The 17,712-nt window shown below is 42.6% G+C and overlaps 1 protein-coding gene across 1 annotated transcript; it reads right to left on the reverse strand.

Moving 5' to 3' along the window:
- Positions 1-6,117: 6,117 nt before the first annotated feature.
- LOC121005642 (pterin-4-alpha-carbinolamine dehydratase-like) lies at positions 6,118-15,164 on the reverse strand. The gene is made up of 4 exons (XM_040438413.1): positions 15,120-15,164; positions 11,217-11,348; positions 9,989-10,069; positions 6,118-6,262 (listed from the first exon to the last, which is right to left on the reverse strand). Exons 1-4 carry the CDS (start codon positions 15,162-15,164, stop codon positions 6,164-6,166), a joined length of 357 nt encoding a protein of 118 aa, XP_040294347.1. The 3' UTR covers positions 6,118-6,163.
- Between the last annotated feature and the right edge of the window lie 2,548 nt (positions 15,165-17,712).

Raw genomic sequence — 17,712 nt, forward strand, 5'->3', positions numbered from 1 at the left:
TTTGGGTACCAAACATGTGCAATTTTTCTCACGCGAGTGCAAAACGCATTACAATGTTTTGCACTCGCGCGGAAAAATCGCGGGTGTTCCCGTAACGCACCCGCACATTTTCCCGCAACGCCCGTGTGAACCCAGCCTAAAACCCCTCCTTATGGAGTAAAAATCTCACTATATAACAGGTGAGAAACAAATTTTCTGAGATTGGATGAAAATCCCTGAAATCCAGACCATGTCTTAGGTGGGTTTTAAAGTCACTGACTATATAAGAAGGGGGTAGTTGCATTAGGAAATGAGGCCACTGAGGAAGAGGTTGTTACCTCGAAACGCGTCTGGCCGTTCTTGGATTACAACTACCCACCTAAGACCACCACAAAGTGACTATATTTCATATTCAAATTGAGACTCTATATAGGACATTGGGCCCTTTAAGATCACTCTACATCTTAACCAGAGCAAAATCACCACCTGATTCTGGCTGACGTCACGTTACAGCTGCTATCCGTCGGCGAAGACTGCAAACATCTCCCACGTGAGACACTGAGGTCTATGTTTTACATAGCCGGAAAGTTTGAATGCCGGTAACAACAATTGACATACCGAAAGACCAGAAATATCGCAGAAGTACTTGACACTTGCAAAGAGACACAGCCCGGAGATCAGTGAACGGAGGGAACAGGTAAGAGGCTGTGCGAGGGGGACGCCCCAGACGGCAGCCTTACTATCGATACCTGGCCTCCTAAGCGATTGATTTTACCTGCTTACATCTGGTTCTATACCTCAAATTTGCAAGCAACTTTTTTTATTGTCACATAAGTAACTTCCAATACCGTCACATAACATCATTGACAATTATCATTGGGAAGAAATATAGTAATCACAATTTCTTTTTTTCACAGTAAGGCTACTTTCACACTTGCGTTCGGGGTTCCGCTTGTGAGTTCCGTTTGAAGGCTTTCACAAGCGGCCCCGAACGCCTCCATACAGCACCAATGCATTCTGAGTGGATGCGGATCCGCTCAGAATGCCTCAGTCTGGCTCTGCTTGGCCTCTGTTCCGCTCAGCAGGCGGACACCCGAACGCAGCTTGCAGCATTCGGGTGTCCGCCTGGCCGTGCGGAGCCAAACGGATCCGTCCAGACTTACAATGTAAGTCAATGGGTCCGTGGAAAAAAAAAGACTTTCAATGGGTCCGTGGAAAAATCGGAAAATGCACCGTTTTGCAGCCGCATCCGTGATCCGTGTTTCCTGTCCGTCCAAAAAATATGACCTGTCCTATTTTTTTGACTGACAACGGTTCACGGACCCATTCAAGTCAATGGGTCCGTGAAAAAACACGGATGCACACAAGATTGGCGTCCGTGGTCTGTGGCCGTAGGCTACTTTCACACAGACTGATCCGCAGATCCGTCTGCATAAAAGCTTTTTCAGAGCTGATTTTTCACTTCGTGAAAACTCTGATCCGACAGTATATTCTAACACAGAGGCATTCCCATAGTGATGGGGACGCTTCTAGTTAGAATATACTTTGAACTGTGTACATGGCACACCCCCCTCCCTCCCCAGTTTTAAATTCATTGGTGGCCAGTGCGGCCCCCCCTCCCTCCCCTGTAGTACTGTAGATTCATTGGTGGCCAGTGCGGCCCCCCTCCCTCCCCTGTAGTGCTGTAGATTCATTGGTGGCCAGTGGGCCCCCCCTCCCTCCCCTGTAGTACTATAGATTCATTGGTGGCCAGTGGGCCCCCCCTCCCTCCCCCTCCTAATTAAAATCTCCCCCCCATCATTGGTGGCAGCGGAGAGTTCCGATCGGAGTCCCAGTTTAATCGCTGGGGCTCCGATCGGTAACCATGGCAACCAGGACGCTACTGCAGTCCTTGTTGCCAGGGTTACTTAGCAATTTTTAGAAGCATTATACTTACCTGCGAGGCTGCGATGTCTGTGTCCGGCCGGGCGCTCATCCTACTGGTAAGTGACAGGTCTGTGCTATAAGCAATGCGCCGCACAGACCTTTCACTTACCAGTAGGAGGAGCGCCCGGCCGGTCACAGACATCGCAGCTCGCAGGTAAGTATAATGCTTCTAAAAATTGCTAAGTAACCATGGCAACCAGGACTGCAGTAGCGTGGCCAGGGGAGGGGGGGTGAGTTCCACCACCTTTTCTCTGAGAAAAAAGCCCTGATTAGGTGAATCATCAAAAAACAGAGCACCTTAACCATAATTTGGATTTGGGTGAGCCACGGTATACTTGCTTGATAAGGTTTCCTAATTCTCTGTGTCTTCTTAGATGCAGTAGTCTTTTGATGTAATTCCACAAATATTGCTGCAGCTTCTCTGCTATGCAGTTCCCAGCTGAGGGTGCACAAATCAATTTACATTTTTTGCAGTTCCTTGCGGTGAGGTGCATATCTTCAAGTCACAAGCAGCATGACGGCTGCAAAAGATACCAGGCCAGAAGCCTAAGGCCTACTCTGTGCTGTGAGGCCTGTAACCCATATTTTCTCCTCACAGGCTTACCTCACACTGCCACAGAACTCTGTGTAAAACAGCTGAAATCTATCTAGCTTGTATTAAATGCAATTATTTACAAAAACAGATATGTTGACTTTCATTTATCCAAGTCGTCATGCTGCAAAAATGTGTATTTTTTTCTAACCATTGCAGGATCACTCTGCAATATTTTATTGTACTTTTGACCTAATTTTTCCATGGAAGAAAAATGAAAAAACAACAGCATTAAAAACTATGTCATCACTACCAGTATGTGTGGATATACTAAATTAGCCATTCATTTGAGCACAAATTGTGGCTTGATCTGGTTCATAGACTTCCTTTACACTGTAGCTTGAACTGAAGAATAAGGTTCAAAAGGGGTTATCCAATCCTATACAATGTACTTACCTGGGTCCCCCCCCTGGTCCTTGCCCCGCCGCTGCTGCTTCTTCTTTCCGTTGGCATTGTACTTGGTGATGCAAAGATTGCATGCTGTTGCTCGACTATGGGAACCCATGCCGAGAAGCACCCGGCACACTCTTTTTTTTTTTTTTTTTTTTGCTGATGTTTTTACCAGTGTAGATATGGAACTCTGGAATTAAGTCAGCAGAGCATTGGAGGCATTGATGCACCATGCGCCTCAGCATTCTGCGACCCTGCTCTATAAACCTCTCTCTAACTTTACTTGGCTTGCAATTTTTTTACGACAATAATACCACTTACAGAGCTGATCGTGAAATAACTAGAAGGGAAGAAACTTCATGAACTGATTTGTTGTAACAGTGCTTTCCTATTACACTACCATGCTTGAATTCCTTCACAGATGTTTGTAAAGGTAGGCTGCATGGCTAGGTGCTTGGTTTGATACACCTGGTGCAATGGGACTGAATGAAACACCAAAACTCTGACTGAGAGGGCTGTCCCAATACTTTGTTCCATATAGTGTATATCAGCCTTAGGACATATGAGGAGGGTGCACAAACTGCAGGACAACAAGTCGTATGTAACTTCCAAAAAATATAAATTATCTAGAACCAAACAAATAGTCCTTACACAAAAGATCTTTGAAACGTCTTGTTGCAGTACCACCATCATCTCCTTTTTTCTTCTCTTCTACTCCGGACAGTCACCAAGGGTCCGTAGTGGCTTAGTCAGCGGAAGGAAGAAACCACGGTGCACCAAAGCAAAAGGGGTCTTCTGAACAACTACAGTCCTCAACATTGATATTGAAATGCCAGCAAGGACAAGCCATAAGGTGATGCAAATCGAAGAAGTAGCAGGTGTCCCTAAGATCTGGAAATGATTAAATTTTCAAGCACTTAGCTCCAATCTGGTGCATGCGGGAGGGGCATAAAAGCCAAATTGAAAGAAAAGTTTTTTTTAGCCACATCAAACTCGAAGCTCTGTGAGACGACTGTTCGATGTCTCCTGTTTGTCGATATGTCGATATATCAATTATTGCAGACTGAAAGGCACAAAATTCTTGAACCTAGAGACCTTAGTTTATAACTCAAGCAGATTATTACATGTCTAGACCAAGATGTCAGCACTGTTCAACAATGTGTCCTGGTGATTGGGAGAACAACTACAAACTGGAATGACAGAAAGAGGCACACAAAGATAAACCTCTGCATGGGACAGATGATCTGATTGCGTGTAGTGATCTATTCTGTACTGCAAATGAACTTAGACATCACATCCCAAGGTTAAGTTAGCAAACAGTGTTTACACAAACCATTAGAAGGTGTTTGCACAACATTGGGCTACGAGCCAGATATCCAGCTAAAGGTGTTCCATTGACCCCACGCCTCTCAAAGGCTATCGTGGTGCACAACAAGATGACAATGGAAGCTGGAATGGAGGTCATTTATCTTCAGCAATGAGTTCCACTTTCTCTTCAGGGCCATGATAGACAGAGATTGGTCTGGAGACCATATGGGCAACACCATGAAGAGGCCTTCAAAAGAGAACTTCACACTGGTCCTACTATCGGCATTATGATGTGGCGTGGCATAATGTACGGTAGCAGGGCCCCTCTAGTCTTTGTTTCACGTAGACGAACAGCTCAACGTTACATTGATTTGTTTGTGAAATCAGTGATACAGCCATTTCTCCAAAGTGTCCTAGGAGCTGTTTTTCAACAGGACAATGCCAGGCCTCATGTTGGTTGTGTTACTGTGAGCAGCCTGCATGGCCTAAACATGCTACCATGGCCTGCAAAGTCTATGGACTTGTCTCCCATCAAACACATCTGGGACGTCATTGGTCATCAGATACAAAGGGAGCTTCCAGCATCAGATCTTGAAGATTTGTGTGCAAAAGTGCATTCAGCGCGGCAGAACATTTGACAACCATTAATAACCTCATTGATGGCATGGCAAGGTGTGTAAGTATGTGTATTTCTGCATATGGTGCTCATACTGGATATTAAATAAATCTGAATATTTTATTTCCATTTTTTTTAGCATTTGCATATCATTACCATGTCTATCAATTTTGTGATTTCCGTATTTCCATGACTTTTTCTTCTTGATGTTGCTATTTAAATGTTGAGGAGTGAATGTTGTGCATGTGTTCAAACTACATTTTCTGCTAGTTGAAGCAACTGAATACCAGTTTGATTTATATGATATGCTATGCTAGCACCACCTGATATTAGCTTAGCTTGAAAAGCAATAACAAGGTGGCAAACTCCCTTTAAAACCAATACCAATTAATAAGTGAGAATCATACTAGCAAATCTTCATCTCCTTTTTCTTAATATGTAGGGAGAATCCGTGATATGCCATTGAAAAGATTGGAAATAAAATTGGAAAAAGATCTTTAAAACACTGAAAATTTAAATTGAAGAAACATTAGTAATTCACTAATGCTCAATCATTTACACATAGCAAAAAATAATAAATGTATTAAATTGTTTTACACATTGCAATAGTACATAATATGTAGTCACTATAAAATGTCTAGTAATACTGTTATACATAGAGAACCACTAGTAAACATTTGTTTTCTTCTAGGACATGAGATGATGGAAACTAAAGGGGTCATTTACTATCAGATTCAGATATGGCAGAGAAAATCGTCTAAATGTAAGACAGCAAGGAAGCTGGCTTACATTTAGTCCGGCAGTTGATACGCCAAAGTTATGTAGAGGCCCGCGCCTCTACATAACTTTGGCAGATCCACCGCAAGGGGTTAATAAAACTAGCGTCTAAAACGCCTGTCTTAATAACCACTTGCGGTGACCCCCTAAGTTTCTATACATAAAGAAGAGTTTGTCAGTTTGATAGCATACAGAATTAGGCCTTATTCACACAGTAAGTGTTCAGACAGTGATTTTCATCAGTGATTGTGAGCTAGAACCTGGTGTGGGTCTAAACACAAAGCTGGTGCAGATCTTTCCCTTATCTCTGTGAAGTCTCCAATCCTGGTTTTGGCTCACAATCATTGATGGAAATCACTGATGTGTGAATAAGGTTTTACTTAGTGCTTTTATCATTAAAGTTGCAAATGTTTCAATTGTTAGCAGTACATCTTAAGAAATGCTACTTTTATATGCTTGAAAAAGACATACGTAATGAATGGATATTTCCATATTCACATCAGGAACACGTCAAGTCCTCGTCGACTTTTTCCTCCTTTGGACATCTAGTTGCATGGCAGTGCTGCCACCTCTTGTTAAGACAGAGTGGCTGCAACTTGCTCAATAAAACTGGCCAGGTTAATATCCCTCTCGGAAAGACCTCCACATTCATGAGTGCTCAGGGTGATATGAACCTTAAAAACACAGAACTACAATTAGATTACAATAGTCATTTCTTCTTGGTGGCAATTTTCAAGCTGTATTTGTTTAAAGAGGTTCTGGGAGTACAATATTAATGACCTGTCCTCAAGGTAGGCTATCAATAGGAGATTGGAAAGGGTCCAACTCCCACACGGACAGCAGCTCTGATGAGAGCTTCAGCCTCTCCCTTGGCCAGTGATGCCACCTTCATCAGTCACATGCCATAAATACAGCTCAGTCCCATTCAGGTGTATGGCCTGGGCTGCAATACCAAATAAACGCTATACAATGTTTGGTGCTGTGCTTGATAGGCTGTAAGGAGGCTGCGTTGCTTTGAACAACTGATTGGTGGAGGTGTCGGGTTGTCAGATATTTATGTCCTATCCTGAGGACAGCTCATCAATATTGTACTCCCAGAAAACCCCTTCAATAATGGATCTATCCCACAACTTTATTTTGTGTAAAATTAGTTAGTCCTTTGCTTTTAAAGGGGTTGGCCACTTTCTCACTACTATTGACAAATGTGTATGTAAGATGGCTATATGGCACTTACTAATATAGCATTTGTTGAAATTCTATCCCTTTTTCTATATTTCGTATAGCATGCTCCTTTGTTTGCCAAGTCTTTATTGCTGTCCACACAGAGGTCCCATCCATAAAATGGTTGCTGATTGAGGGTCACACATCGCTCAGCCTCCTCCAAGCAAACACACTGTACCTATACTAAACTTCCAATAGAACAAGTGCAGATGACAGCACATGGAGGTGATTTGCTTGGTCACATGATCATCCTTCAGCAGCCAATTTATGGACTGGACCTCCCTGTGGACAGCACAAAAGAGGGCATACCTTATGAGATGTAGCACAATATCAACAAAGGCTGTATTAGTAAGTGCCATATAGTAATCTTACAAACACATTAGTTAACTATAATCAGAAAGTGGACAATCCCTTTACTAATAATAATTTGCTTAATAAATGTGATTTGTAGTGCAGTGTAGGAAAAGTTGAACTGCATTTGCACATGTAGACAGAATAAATTCCTTCCCTGCTTTTATACAGTTCCACTAATATTAATAAACAAAAATGAAACATAAGTAGCCCGGTAACTTCATCACACACGCTGCTGTGGTGGGAACTAAATGTCTCAGAAGGCAGCCCGATGCCGTGCAGAGGCTGCCCAATGCCTTGCACGGCATCGGGAACTGCCTTCTACGGGAGCCGAGGAGTTCCAGCCTCAGGCTGGGTCTCCTAGGCAACCTGTTTGTGTACTACTCACTGTAGTACACGAAGAGGCAATGCATTACAATACAAATGTATTGAAATGTATTGCAGAGGGGATCAGACCCCCAAAAGTGAACATCAAAAATAAAGTAAAGAAAAAAAAGTAATAAAAAGTGTTTTTAATAAAATTAATAAAGTAATGAAATTAATAAAGGCAAAAAAACGCCCCTTTCCCCTTATTTTATAATAAAAAACTAAAAAACAAAACCACACATATTAGGTATCGCCACGTCCGTAAGGACCGGCTCTATAGTATATCACATGATCTACCCTGTCCAATAAATACCATAAAAAAATAAAAATGAAAACGGTGTAAAAAAAAAAGCTATTTTTGTCACCTTACATCACAAAAAGTGCAACACCAAGTGATCAAAAAGGCGTATGCCCCCCAAAATAGTACCAATCTAACCGTCACCTCATCCCGCAAAAAATGAGCCTCTACCTAAGCCAATCGCCCAAGAAATAAAAAAACTATGGCTCAGAATATGGAGACACTAAAACCTCTTTTTTTTTGTTTCAAAAATGAAATCATTGTGTAAAACTTACATAAATAAATAAAGTTGACACATTAGGTATCGCTGCGTCTAACCTCTTAGGTGAATACGGTAAAAAAAATATAAACAGTGTAAGAAAGCCATTTTTTGTCACCTTACATCACAAAAAGTCGAATAGCAAGCGATCAAAAAGTCATACACACCTCAAAATAGTGCCAATCAAACCGTCATGTCATCCCCCAAAAAATGAGCCCCTACATAAGATAATCGGCTGAAAAAAAAAGACTCTTAGATCATGGAGATACAAAAAAAATCACAAGACAGTTTACCAAAAAATAAATAAAACTATGGCTTTCAGAATGTGGAGACACTAAAAAATCTTTTTTTTTTTAAAATGCTTTGTTATGTAAAACTGAAACAAATAACCAAAAAAAGTAGTCATATTTGGTATTGTTGCGTCCCTGACAACCTGCTATATACAAATACCACATGATCTAACCTGTTAGATGAATGTTGTAAATAATAAAAAATAAAAACAGTGCCAAAACAGCTATTTCTTGTTATCTTGCCTCACAAAAAGTGTAATATAGAGCAACCAAAAATCATATGTACCCTAAAATAGTACCAACAAAACTGCCACCCTATACCGTAGTTTCCTAAATGGGGTCACTTTTTGGGAGTTTCTACTCTAGGGGGGCATCAGGGGGGCTTCAAATGGGACATGGTGTCAAAAAAACTGTCCAGCAAAATCTCCCTTCCAAAAACCGTATGGCATTTCTTTCCTTCTGCGCCCTGCCGTGTGCCCGTACAGCAGTTTACGACCACATATGGGGTGTTTCTGTAAACTACAGAATCAGGGCCATAAATATTGAGTTTGGTTTGGCTGTTAACCCTTGCTTTGTAACTGTAAAACATGGATTCAAATGAAAAATCTGCCCAAAAAGTGAAATTTTTTAATTTGAGCCCTATTTTCCATTAATTCTTGTGGAACATCTAAAGGGTTAACAAAGTTTGTAAAATCAGTTTTGAATACCTTGAGGGGTGTAGTTTGTAAAATGGGGTCATTTTTGGGTGGTTTCTATTATGTAAGCCTCACAAAGTGACTTCAGACCTGAACTGGTCCTGAACAAGTGGGTTTTAGAAATTTTCTGAAAAATGTCAAGATTTGCTTCTAAACTTCTAAGCCTTGTAACGTCTCCAAAAAGACATATGGGGAATGTAAAATAATAACTATTTTTGGAGGTATTACTATTATAAAAGTAGAGAAATTAAAATTTGGAAATTTGGTAATTTTTCCACATTTTTGGTAACTTTGGTATTTTTTTATAAATAAAAATTATATTTTTTTTACTCCATTTTACCAGTGTCATGAAGTACAATATGTGACGAAAAAACTATTTCAGAATGGCCTGGATAAGTAAAAGCGTTTTAAAGTTATTCACGCATAAAGTGATACTGGTCAGATTTGCAAAAAATGGCCTGGTCCTTAAGGTGAAATATGGCCGTGTCCTTAAGGGGTTAAGAGATCAGAATTGGGACAATCTCACCTGTGCAAGATTTCGGGGCCAGGCATCAGAGCAGAAGGGATGACTGGCCCTGTTTGTCTCACTGGGAGAGGGAGTGGCAACAGGGAAAGGCAGAGTTAAGGTGGTGCTTTGATGGGCTAGGCCAGCCCTTTGGTGCTCTTTACACCTCATTTGCATATAACAAAAATTAAGAATTTCCCTGCAACAGTAATACAGATTGCAGAGAGCTAGGGCTCGTTTTGTTGATCATGTTAACCCTTACCAGGAGGTATGCCTTGTTTAATAGGGTTGACCCATGGTGATATATGCTCTTTAAACACAGCCTTATAGTGTCACAATACTTTGTCTGAAAAATGGTGTTCATACAAGACCATACCCCAAAACATTTCATAGATTTTATTATCATTTTCATTACCTTATTGTAGACATTAAACCATTCAGGTTGGGGATCTAACTTTTCAGCTTGTAATGCAACTCTGGTCATGAATCCAAAAGCCTACAAATAGATGTATAGCAAAGATATATCATTATGCTTAAAAAGAAAATAGTACAGATTAGTCTTTGTCATGCTTATTTTTATAATGATGTATTTCAGCATCCTGATGGCTTAGGCAGGCTGCTGAATCTCCTTAAACGGACCAGTCCTGTTTGGAGACTTACTGGAAGTACTCCATGGTATGGAGCATTATTGTCAACACTCCATGGAAAATGAGTATGCAAAGGTACAGTATCTCCCAGATAGAACCATCTGGCCAGTGCCACCATTTGGAAGTGGCTCCCTATGAGTTAAAATCTGGCTTTCCACCAAGCCTTGAGGTTCCTTTGTTAAATACCAAGGCTTGCTGGAAAGTCGGATTTTGAGCCACTTCCAAGAGGTGGTGCTGGCAAGATAGTTCTCTTCCTTCGGCGATACCTCTTTGCATACTCCTGATGGGACAGGTAGAACTTTTGAATCTGTGCATCTATTACCATGATTAACCCCTATTGAAAAATAAATACAGCCACATATGCAGCTGATCTCAGGCAGCTCTCCCCGCTCTGAGATCGGCACTGTTCTAGCTCAGATAACTTCAGTCTCCTCCCTGAAGAAAAGGCGTATAGATTTGCTGATCTAGGGATTTCATGTCCAGGCTATGAGGGTGAGGTGAGGCGGTGATCCGAGGGGCTAGATCAACCCCTCTGTGGTCTGATCACATAATCTACGTTAGTGATGATCTGGCAGTGTAATACTGCCGCTGATTACCCAATGAATGCTCGCTCTTCGGGCAATTGCAGTCTTTCAGCAGGTTCAAACATCATCATTTGCCGGCAGCAGATTTGCTGCTGTAAAACAGTGATTTAGTATGGGAACTAGCAATGGCATGAGTGATTGCTCCTCCCCATACTGTGGAGGAGATCGCTGACAAGCAGGCGATTATCGGGAAGGAACGCTTCCCTCCTGACAATTGCCTGCTTCATCTGTGCGTCTAATATACTGTAAGCCTAATTCACCATGATCAACCCTACCAGTCAGTATGTCTGGTTTAATAAGGCTGATCATGTGACATGTGCTCTTTATATCACTTTTATGTTCTGTAGTTATGTGTATGTATATACAGTATGTGTATATGTCCAGTAATTGGTATGTGCAGATGTTACCTTACCCTGTTGAAGTCCTTGAAATGGAATTCTTTGCAAATTGCATCTCTGCCATCCAATTCATTCCACGCAACTGCCCTCAGGTTAGGCAGGAGCTGATCTCGCTCCTCTCCACTGAGTCTGTGAGCCTTTCCTGCCTTTGAATACAAAAAGAAAACAAAAATGAATATTACATGCATTATACATGAACATTAAAAACTGTGTTACAGTAATTTAGCTTTTCGGAGTGAGTTTATTATTATTCTAGCTGAATGTGCTTAGTTGATACCGGCGCACGAATGTAACTGTATTACTGCATCCACATCTGCATAGCCGGATACTACCACTGGATTCCCATTCACTGTAATAGGATCCGGCTGGGATCTACCTGCTTTCTGGCATATATGTCGGCTTTCGGCCAGATAAACAATGATGCATGTACTATTTTTTTGTCTGGCCGAAAGTCGTCATACATGCCTAAACTTCTGGAACAGACTGCTGGAGTTCACACCACAGGTGTGAACCAGGCCTTAAAGCACCACCAAATGATGTCTATAGATAAAATCAGTTACAACAGTACTGCCCCCAAATGGAGGGTACCATTCGCTGCTTTCACAGTCCCACTAGTCCTAGGATAATGGGTAGAAAAAATGGTTAGCGATATAGGGTGCAATTTCTCAAAGATAGGGTCGCCTGTCACATAGTAGTAGACTCACAGACTTTCGCATGGCAGGATTTATAAGCCAAAACCAAATTCCACTCCTAGTTTTGGCTTACAAACACTGATGGAAAATAGTGCCATGTGAAAGTGGCCTATAACTGTGTGACAGATGGTGCTGAAGGAAGGAAGCGCCAGTCGCAGCCAGCCCGTTAAGAGCTGCACATCTGAAGAGGGAAATGGGGACTACGTATAATAAATGTGAACGGTAGGGATTGTTGCGGAAGGGGGTCAGATTAATAACTGTCCATTCTAAACTTCATAGACTGAGGACAGTAGGAATTTTGAGTGCCCCGTCTTGGCACCAAGAAAGCTTGTCCGGCATGTCCGGTGCTACCATGAACCAAAGCTCCTCTTAGTTGTGACATCAAGTTATTCTTTGAGGTAATGGCAAAGCATGGGATTAAAGAAAACCTGTGACTAGAAAACGCAGTGCAGCAGGCAGAATGTAATAGAGCAGGAGGAGCTGAGCAGATTGATATACAGTTTTATGGTAAATGATTTAGCATAACTTGTAGTTTATACATTTTATATCTCTGCTCTTTCTGAGCTCAGTTGTACATGGGAGAAGTGTTATCAGTGATTGATAAGCATTCCCTGTATACACAAACACACACAGAATGCTATCAATTAGGGATGATCGAATCGACTTCTGATGAAACATCCAAAGTCGATTTGCATAAAACTTCCTGTACTAATGTAAATTGCGGAGCTTTAGCTGAGCAGAACGGGCATAGGCAGGAGCTCTGTATAACACATCACTGCCCCTTCCTGTGCCCATGTGCCCACTCCGCCCTGCTGAATACTTGCATAGCATATTAGTGCAGGGTTTCCTGTACTAATGTAAAAGGCAGAGCTTTAGCTGAGCAGAGTGGGCACAGGCAGGAGCTCTGTATAACACATTACTACTCCTGCCTGTGCCCAATCCACTCTGATAAATTCTGGCATAGCACATAAGTGAGGAGTTTCCTGTACTAATGTACAATGCAGAGCTTTAGATGAGTAGAGCGGGCACAGACAGGAGCTCTGTATAACACACCACTGCCCCTGCCTGTGCCCACTCCGCCCTACTGAATCCTGGCATAGCATATTAGTGCAGGGTTTCCTGTACTAATGTAAAATGCAGAGCTTTAGCTGAGCAGAGCAGGCACAGGAAGGAGCTCTGTATAACACATCACTGCCCCTGCCTGTGCCCACTCCACTCTGATAAATTCTGGCATAGCACATAAGTGCAGAGTTTCCTGTACTAATGTACAATGCAGAGCTTTAGATGAGCAGTGCGGGCACAGGCAGGAGCTCTGTATAACCTATCACTGCTCCTGCCTGTGCCCACTCTGCTAAATCCTGGCATAGCATATTAGTGCAGGGTTTCCTGTACTAATGTACAATGCAGTGCTTTAGCTGAGCAGAGCGGGCACAGGCAGGAGCTCTTTATAACACATCACTGCTCCAGCCTGTGCCCACTCCACTCTGATAAATCCTGGCATAGCATATTGTTGTAGGGTTTCCTGTACTTATGTGCTATGCAGAGCTGAGCAGAGTGGGCATAGGCAGGAACTCTGCATAGCACATGAGTACTTGAACCCTGCACCAATGTGCTATGCCAGGATTTAGCTGAGTGGACCTGGCAAAGGTAGAAGCATCAATGTGTTATACAGAGCTCCTGCTTGTGCTCGCTCCGTTCAGTGAAAATCTGTTCATAGCACATCGCTACAGGAAAACTTGCACCAATGTCCTATGCCAGGATTTAGCTAAGCGGGCACAGGCAGGAGCAGCGATGTGTGTTCCTGCCATTACTGAGCTTGCTGTCCTTTTCCTGCAGTACAGTGGAATCCGTGTAACGCATACACTTCATACGGATTCCATAGCACAATAGGCACCAACTTCGGTTGCCCATATTTCCAGTAAAACTGATTAAAAAATATTGTAAAAGTCATTTTTTGTATTATATTTTAAATTGTATGACAGGTTAGTTAAGCTTTTAGTCACAGTACAAAATGCGAGTTTGGCTATTGTCAACCAGCCAGGTATATTGATCTCATTACTGTGAGGGACTGGGGAGAACAAAGGATCTGTTAAAATGGAGCCATAATTGATTGGCCTTAAAGGATAACTGTCACATTTAGACCCTAATTTCAATTTTCATATATGTAGTTACTAATAACATGATATTCCAGAATCAGTTACTATTAGACTGACTTACCCCATATTTAATAAGATTCAGCCCTTAGTAACCAGTCTGCATAAAACTGCAATTTCACTATTTAGTTAAGATGGCCGCCACTGCCCTCACCCTGAGGCTAATCCCACCTGCCCTCACTAGCCAGTAACAATAGCCCCCCAAAAGTGTCAGTAACCAGAGCCCTCCCCCTAAAGGGTTAATCTTCTGCAGCACAAAGGGGTCCTCTTACCACATGTTGCTTTCATTTATACACTGAGCAGATGGCAGATCTCCCTTCCCTGTTGTGCGCTGCTTCCACTCTGATTTCTCCAGCTCTGCTGAGTGAGGTAGCGTCTGCCAAGCGCAGGGACAGGGAGAAGTGCACACAGCCCAGGCACTGTTATTAGCTGTTGGGGAGGACCTGGCTTTAATCATTTACTTACAGTCACTGGCTGTCAGTAATCTGACCTTGCACTCAGCCTGTTTCTGCGTCCTCAGTCCTTCAACACATAGACGGAACATGCCTAGCAACCCTATTTTAAGCACAGGTAAAAGTAGGCAGTACAGGGAACAAAAATGGGGAATTAAGGGGCAATTAAATACACAGTGAAAAGTTGAAATAGGGCCACCAAGGTGATATTAATCACCACAATCCAATACTCCAAAAAAATATATATGACAGTTATACTTTAAAACTTTAATCCACCCACACAAACTTTTCACACAATAGGAGAACATTAGTGATGATCGAGCACCCTGATGCTCGGGTGCTCTGCCCGAGCACACGGGATGCCTGGGTGCTCTACCGAGCACCCGAGCCCTATAGAAGTCAATGGGAGGACTCGAGCATTAAACCAGACACCCCCTGCTCTGAAGAGGGGAGGGTGCCTGGTTCATAGAAAAAGGTCAGAAATTGATGGAAACACCACCGAAATGGGTCGGGGACAGCATAGGGAGGATGTCTGGTTGCATCTTGGACTACAATGTCGCTGCTGGTAACGATGTTGCCCGAGTTGTACGCCACTTTTACAGACTGACCATAAAACTCACAAAACCGAAGACAAAAATTTTCGTGATTTTCGGAACTGGGGCCATGACTAAGAGGGACGGCCGGTGGTTTTGATTGTGTTGACCGGACTCTTGGACGATCAAACTGAACTCATTGGCAGAGGAACGGCCGGTGGCATCCATATTGTACCTGTAGAGGTGAAATTCTTGTACCGGCCCAAGCCGAACCACAGCCGAAACCTTTGTTGCCATGAACGTTTTCATTAATCAACAACTTAAGTTGGAGGTTCGAAGACGATCCCTGGCAGCATTATTCCCATTTCCCGCCAAGCATTTTCTGGGAAACTAAAGTCTTTGTGTTACGGGGGGATTATGGTTGCAAAGCTGAAACTTAAACTAATTGATGGAAGGGCACCACCAGGAGTGGAGCCTGCGGCTTAATTTGACTCAACACGGGAAGCCTCACCCGGCCCGGACACAGAAAGGATTGACAGATTGATACCTATTTCGCGATTCTGTGGGTGGTGGTGCATGCCCGTTTTGAGCATGTGGATCGAGTCGATTTGTGTGGTTCATTCCGATAACCAAAGACACTCCTCCGTGCTAATTAGTTACGTGACCCCCGGTGATTACGATTGTGATGATAATGAACTTGGAAGAGGAATGGGTGACGACGGGTAATGGGGGGATCAGGGTTCGCTTCCGGAGAGGGAGCCTGAGGGATGGCCACGGCTACCACTTCCAAGAAAGGCAGGCGGGGGCGCACAAATTTCCCAGTACCGACTCAGGAAGGTAGTGACGATAAATAACAATACAGGACTCTTAAGAGTACAAAAAAATTACAGGGAATGTCATAGGTATTTAGGATGAGGAAACATTATACAAGAGAGGTAAAGCATGATTGATGGCCTGCTGGTGACCCACTAAAACATTAGGGGTGAGGGTCTTCAGCTGAGCTGACCATCTAAAACATTATGGGTGAGGGCCTGCTGGTGTGAGAGATGGATTTATTATTCTATGCATATATAATGCGAATATTCTGTAGTACACATTTTTGTCCACTAGATGGCCGCAAACCATATGTATGAGAAGGTCAATAAGGGAGGGGGAAGAGGTGATTACATTACAGTCTTCAAATATACCTATAAACTCAGTTGAAGTTGCAGAAACCACTCCTATCAGGTTAAGGAGCGAATAGTCTCTTCTTAAGGAACACCCCCTTTGTGATGTCATGTCTGCTATTTAAGTCAATGTACTGTGAATAAAGGGGCTCTTCTACCATGGCTCAGGGAAGATGAGAAGATGCTTTCATGAAACCACCTAGTGTGTCTGGTCTCATTATAAAGCTGTATGGCATGCACATACTTATACTTCTAATTGATTTGGCACCACACAAAGAAGAAGGAGAAGCGCATGAATTGCGCTAACAAATGGCGCCCAACGTGGGGCAGACAGCTTGCGTAACTTCCGATTCAAACGCCACGAGATCGACTTAAACGGAACCATCAGACGAGATCACATGCCGGCAAGGTAAGAAAGCTTTATTTCTTACAAATCTCCTCTGAAACTTCCGCTTTTGTGGGTTCTCAAGAGTTGAATTGGTGTTATCGCGATAAAAGGGTTCAAATTATAGCTGATCTGTCCGTTAGAAAGAACCTGTTGAAATATTCCTTCTTTGTGTGGTAGAACATGCTGGAACTAAACGGAAGTTGTTAGACAGCTGAGTCGGATATCCTGTGACGTAGAATTGGATCCCAGCCAAGTTTCTGACGAGAATCTTGAGGAAAGGGTTAACACCAATTGCCATAGGCAATTGGAAGTTATTAAGATTTTGTATCCCAGTGAATTGACTAGGGGTCTTCACCAAGAGAGATTGTGGGCTCAATACTATTATATCGTTTGATCTTTGTGCAACTGCGCTTAAGTTTGTGGGTTCGATAGCGATTACTTATAGTAATCGGATACCGTTTGATCTTTGTGCAACTACGCTTAAGTTAGCGGGCTCGATAAATAGCAATTGTTTGATCTTTGTGTAACTACAATAATGGGAAATTCTAATGTTGCAGGACAGAGTGAGGAGATGTTAACAGCAGCTCAGTTGATGAGAGAAAGAGAAGAGAAAGTTTCAGTTAGGAATAAAAGTTGAAAGCATTCTGTCATACTAAGTAGCAGTGATTTCCGTTATTATCCGGAAATATGCAGTTTTGTGTAAAAGTTCCCCCTAGAGGTTGAAAATGCAGTAGGAGATAGATTAAATTAAAGTTTGTGGAAAAGTGTATATGGAAAGTTGAAAGAAATTGAGAAGAATGGACAATATTGGTATAGTAAAATGGAGGATCTTTGAACAAAGAACAGGAGAGTTTGCCATGTGGCATCCCTTCCCCCACCACATCTGTTGTAACTTTAAAAAGTAATCCTGGGTCTTGTGGTCCATCAAACAATACTATTGCTTTTTCTGTCAGCCCCTCCTCTACACCATGTACTGGAATGTGCTAATCAGCACCACCCACTGTGCCTTCTGCTCCCTCTAGCCCTTCCCCACCCCCCCAAAAACTCTTTCCTTAGGACATCAACCCCCTCCTTATGGGGGATGGGAGTGTGTGTGCAAGAACACAAATGCTGAGAGGAGTAACAT

This window comes from Bufo bufo, chromosome 6 (genome assembly GCF_905171765.1).
Source record: "Bufo bufo chromosome 6, aBufBuf1.1, whole genome shotgun sequence".
Taxonomy (NCBI): domain Eukaryota; kingdom Metazoa; phylum Chordata; class Amphibia; order Anura; family Bufonidae; genus Bufo; species Bufo bufo.

What these genes read in the sequence shown, in the direction of transcription:
- LOC121005642 (XM_040438413.1), bottom strand. Translation starts at nt 15,164, where the DNA reads ATGGCCCCAGTTCCGAAAATCACGAAAATTTTTGTCTTCGGTTTT. An exon ending in AAATTTTTGTCTTCGGTTTT is followed by an intron (nt 11,349 to 15,119) that starts GTGAGTTTTATG and finishes TTGTATTCAAAG; the next exon opens with GCAGGAAAGGCTCACAGACT. An exon ending in GGTTTAATGTCTACAATAAG is followed by an intron (nt 6,263 to 9,988) that starts GTAATGAAAATG and finishes TGTGTTTTTAAG; the next exon opens with GTTCATATCACCCTGAGCAC.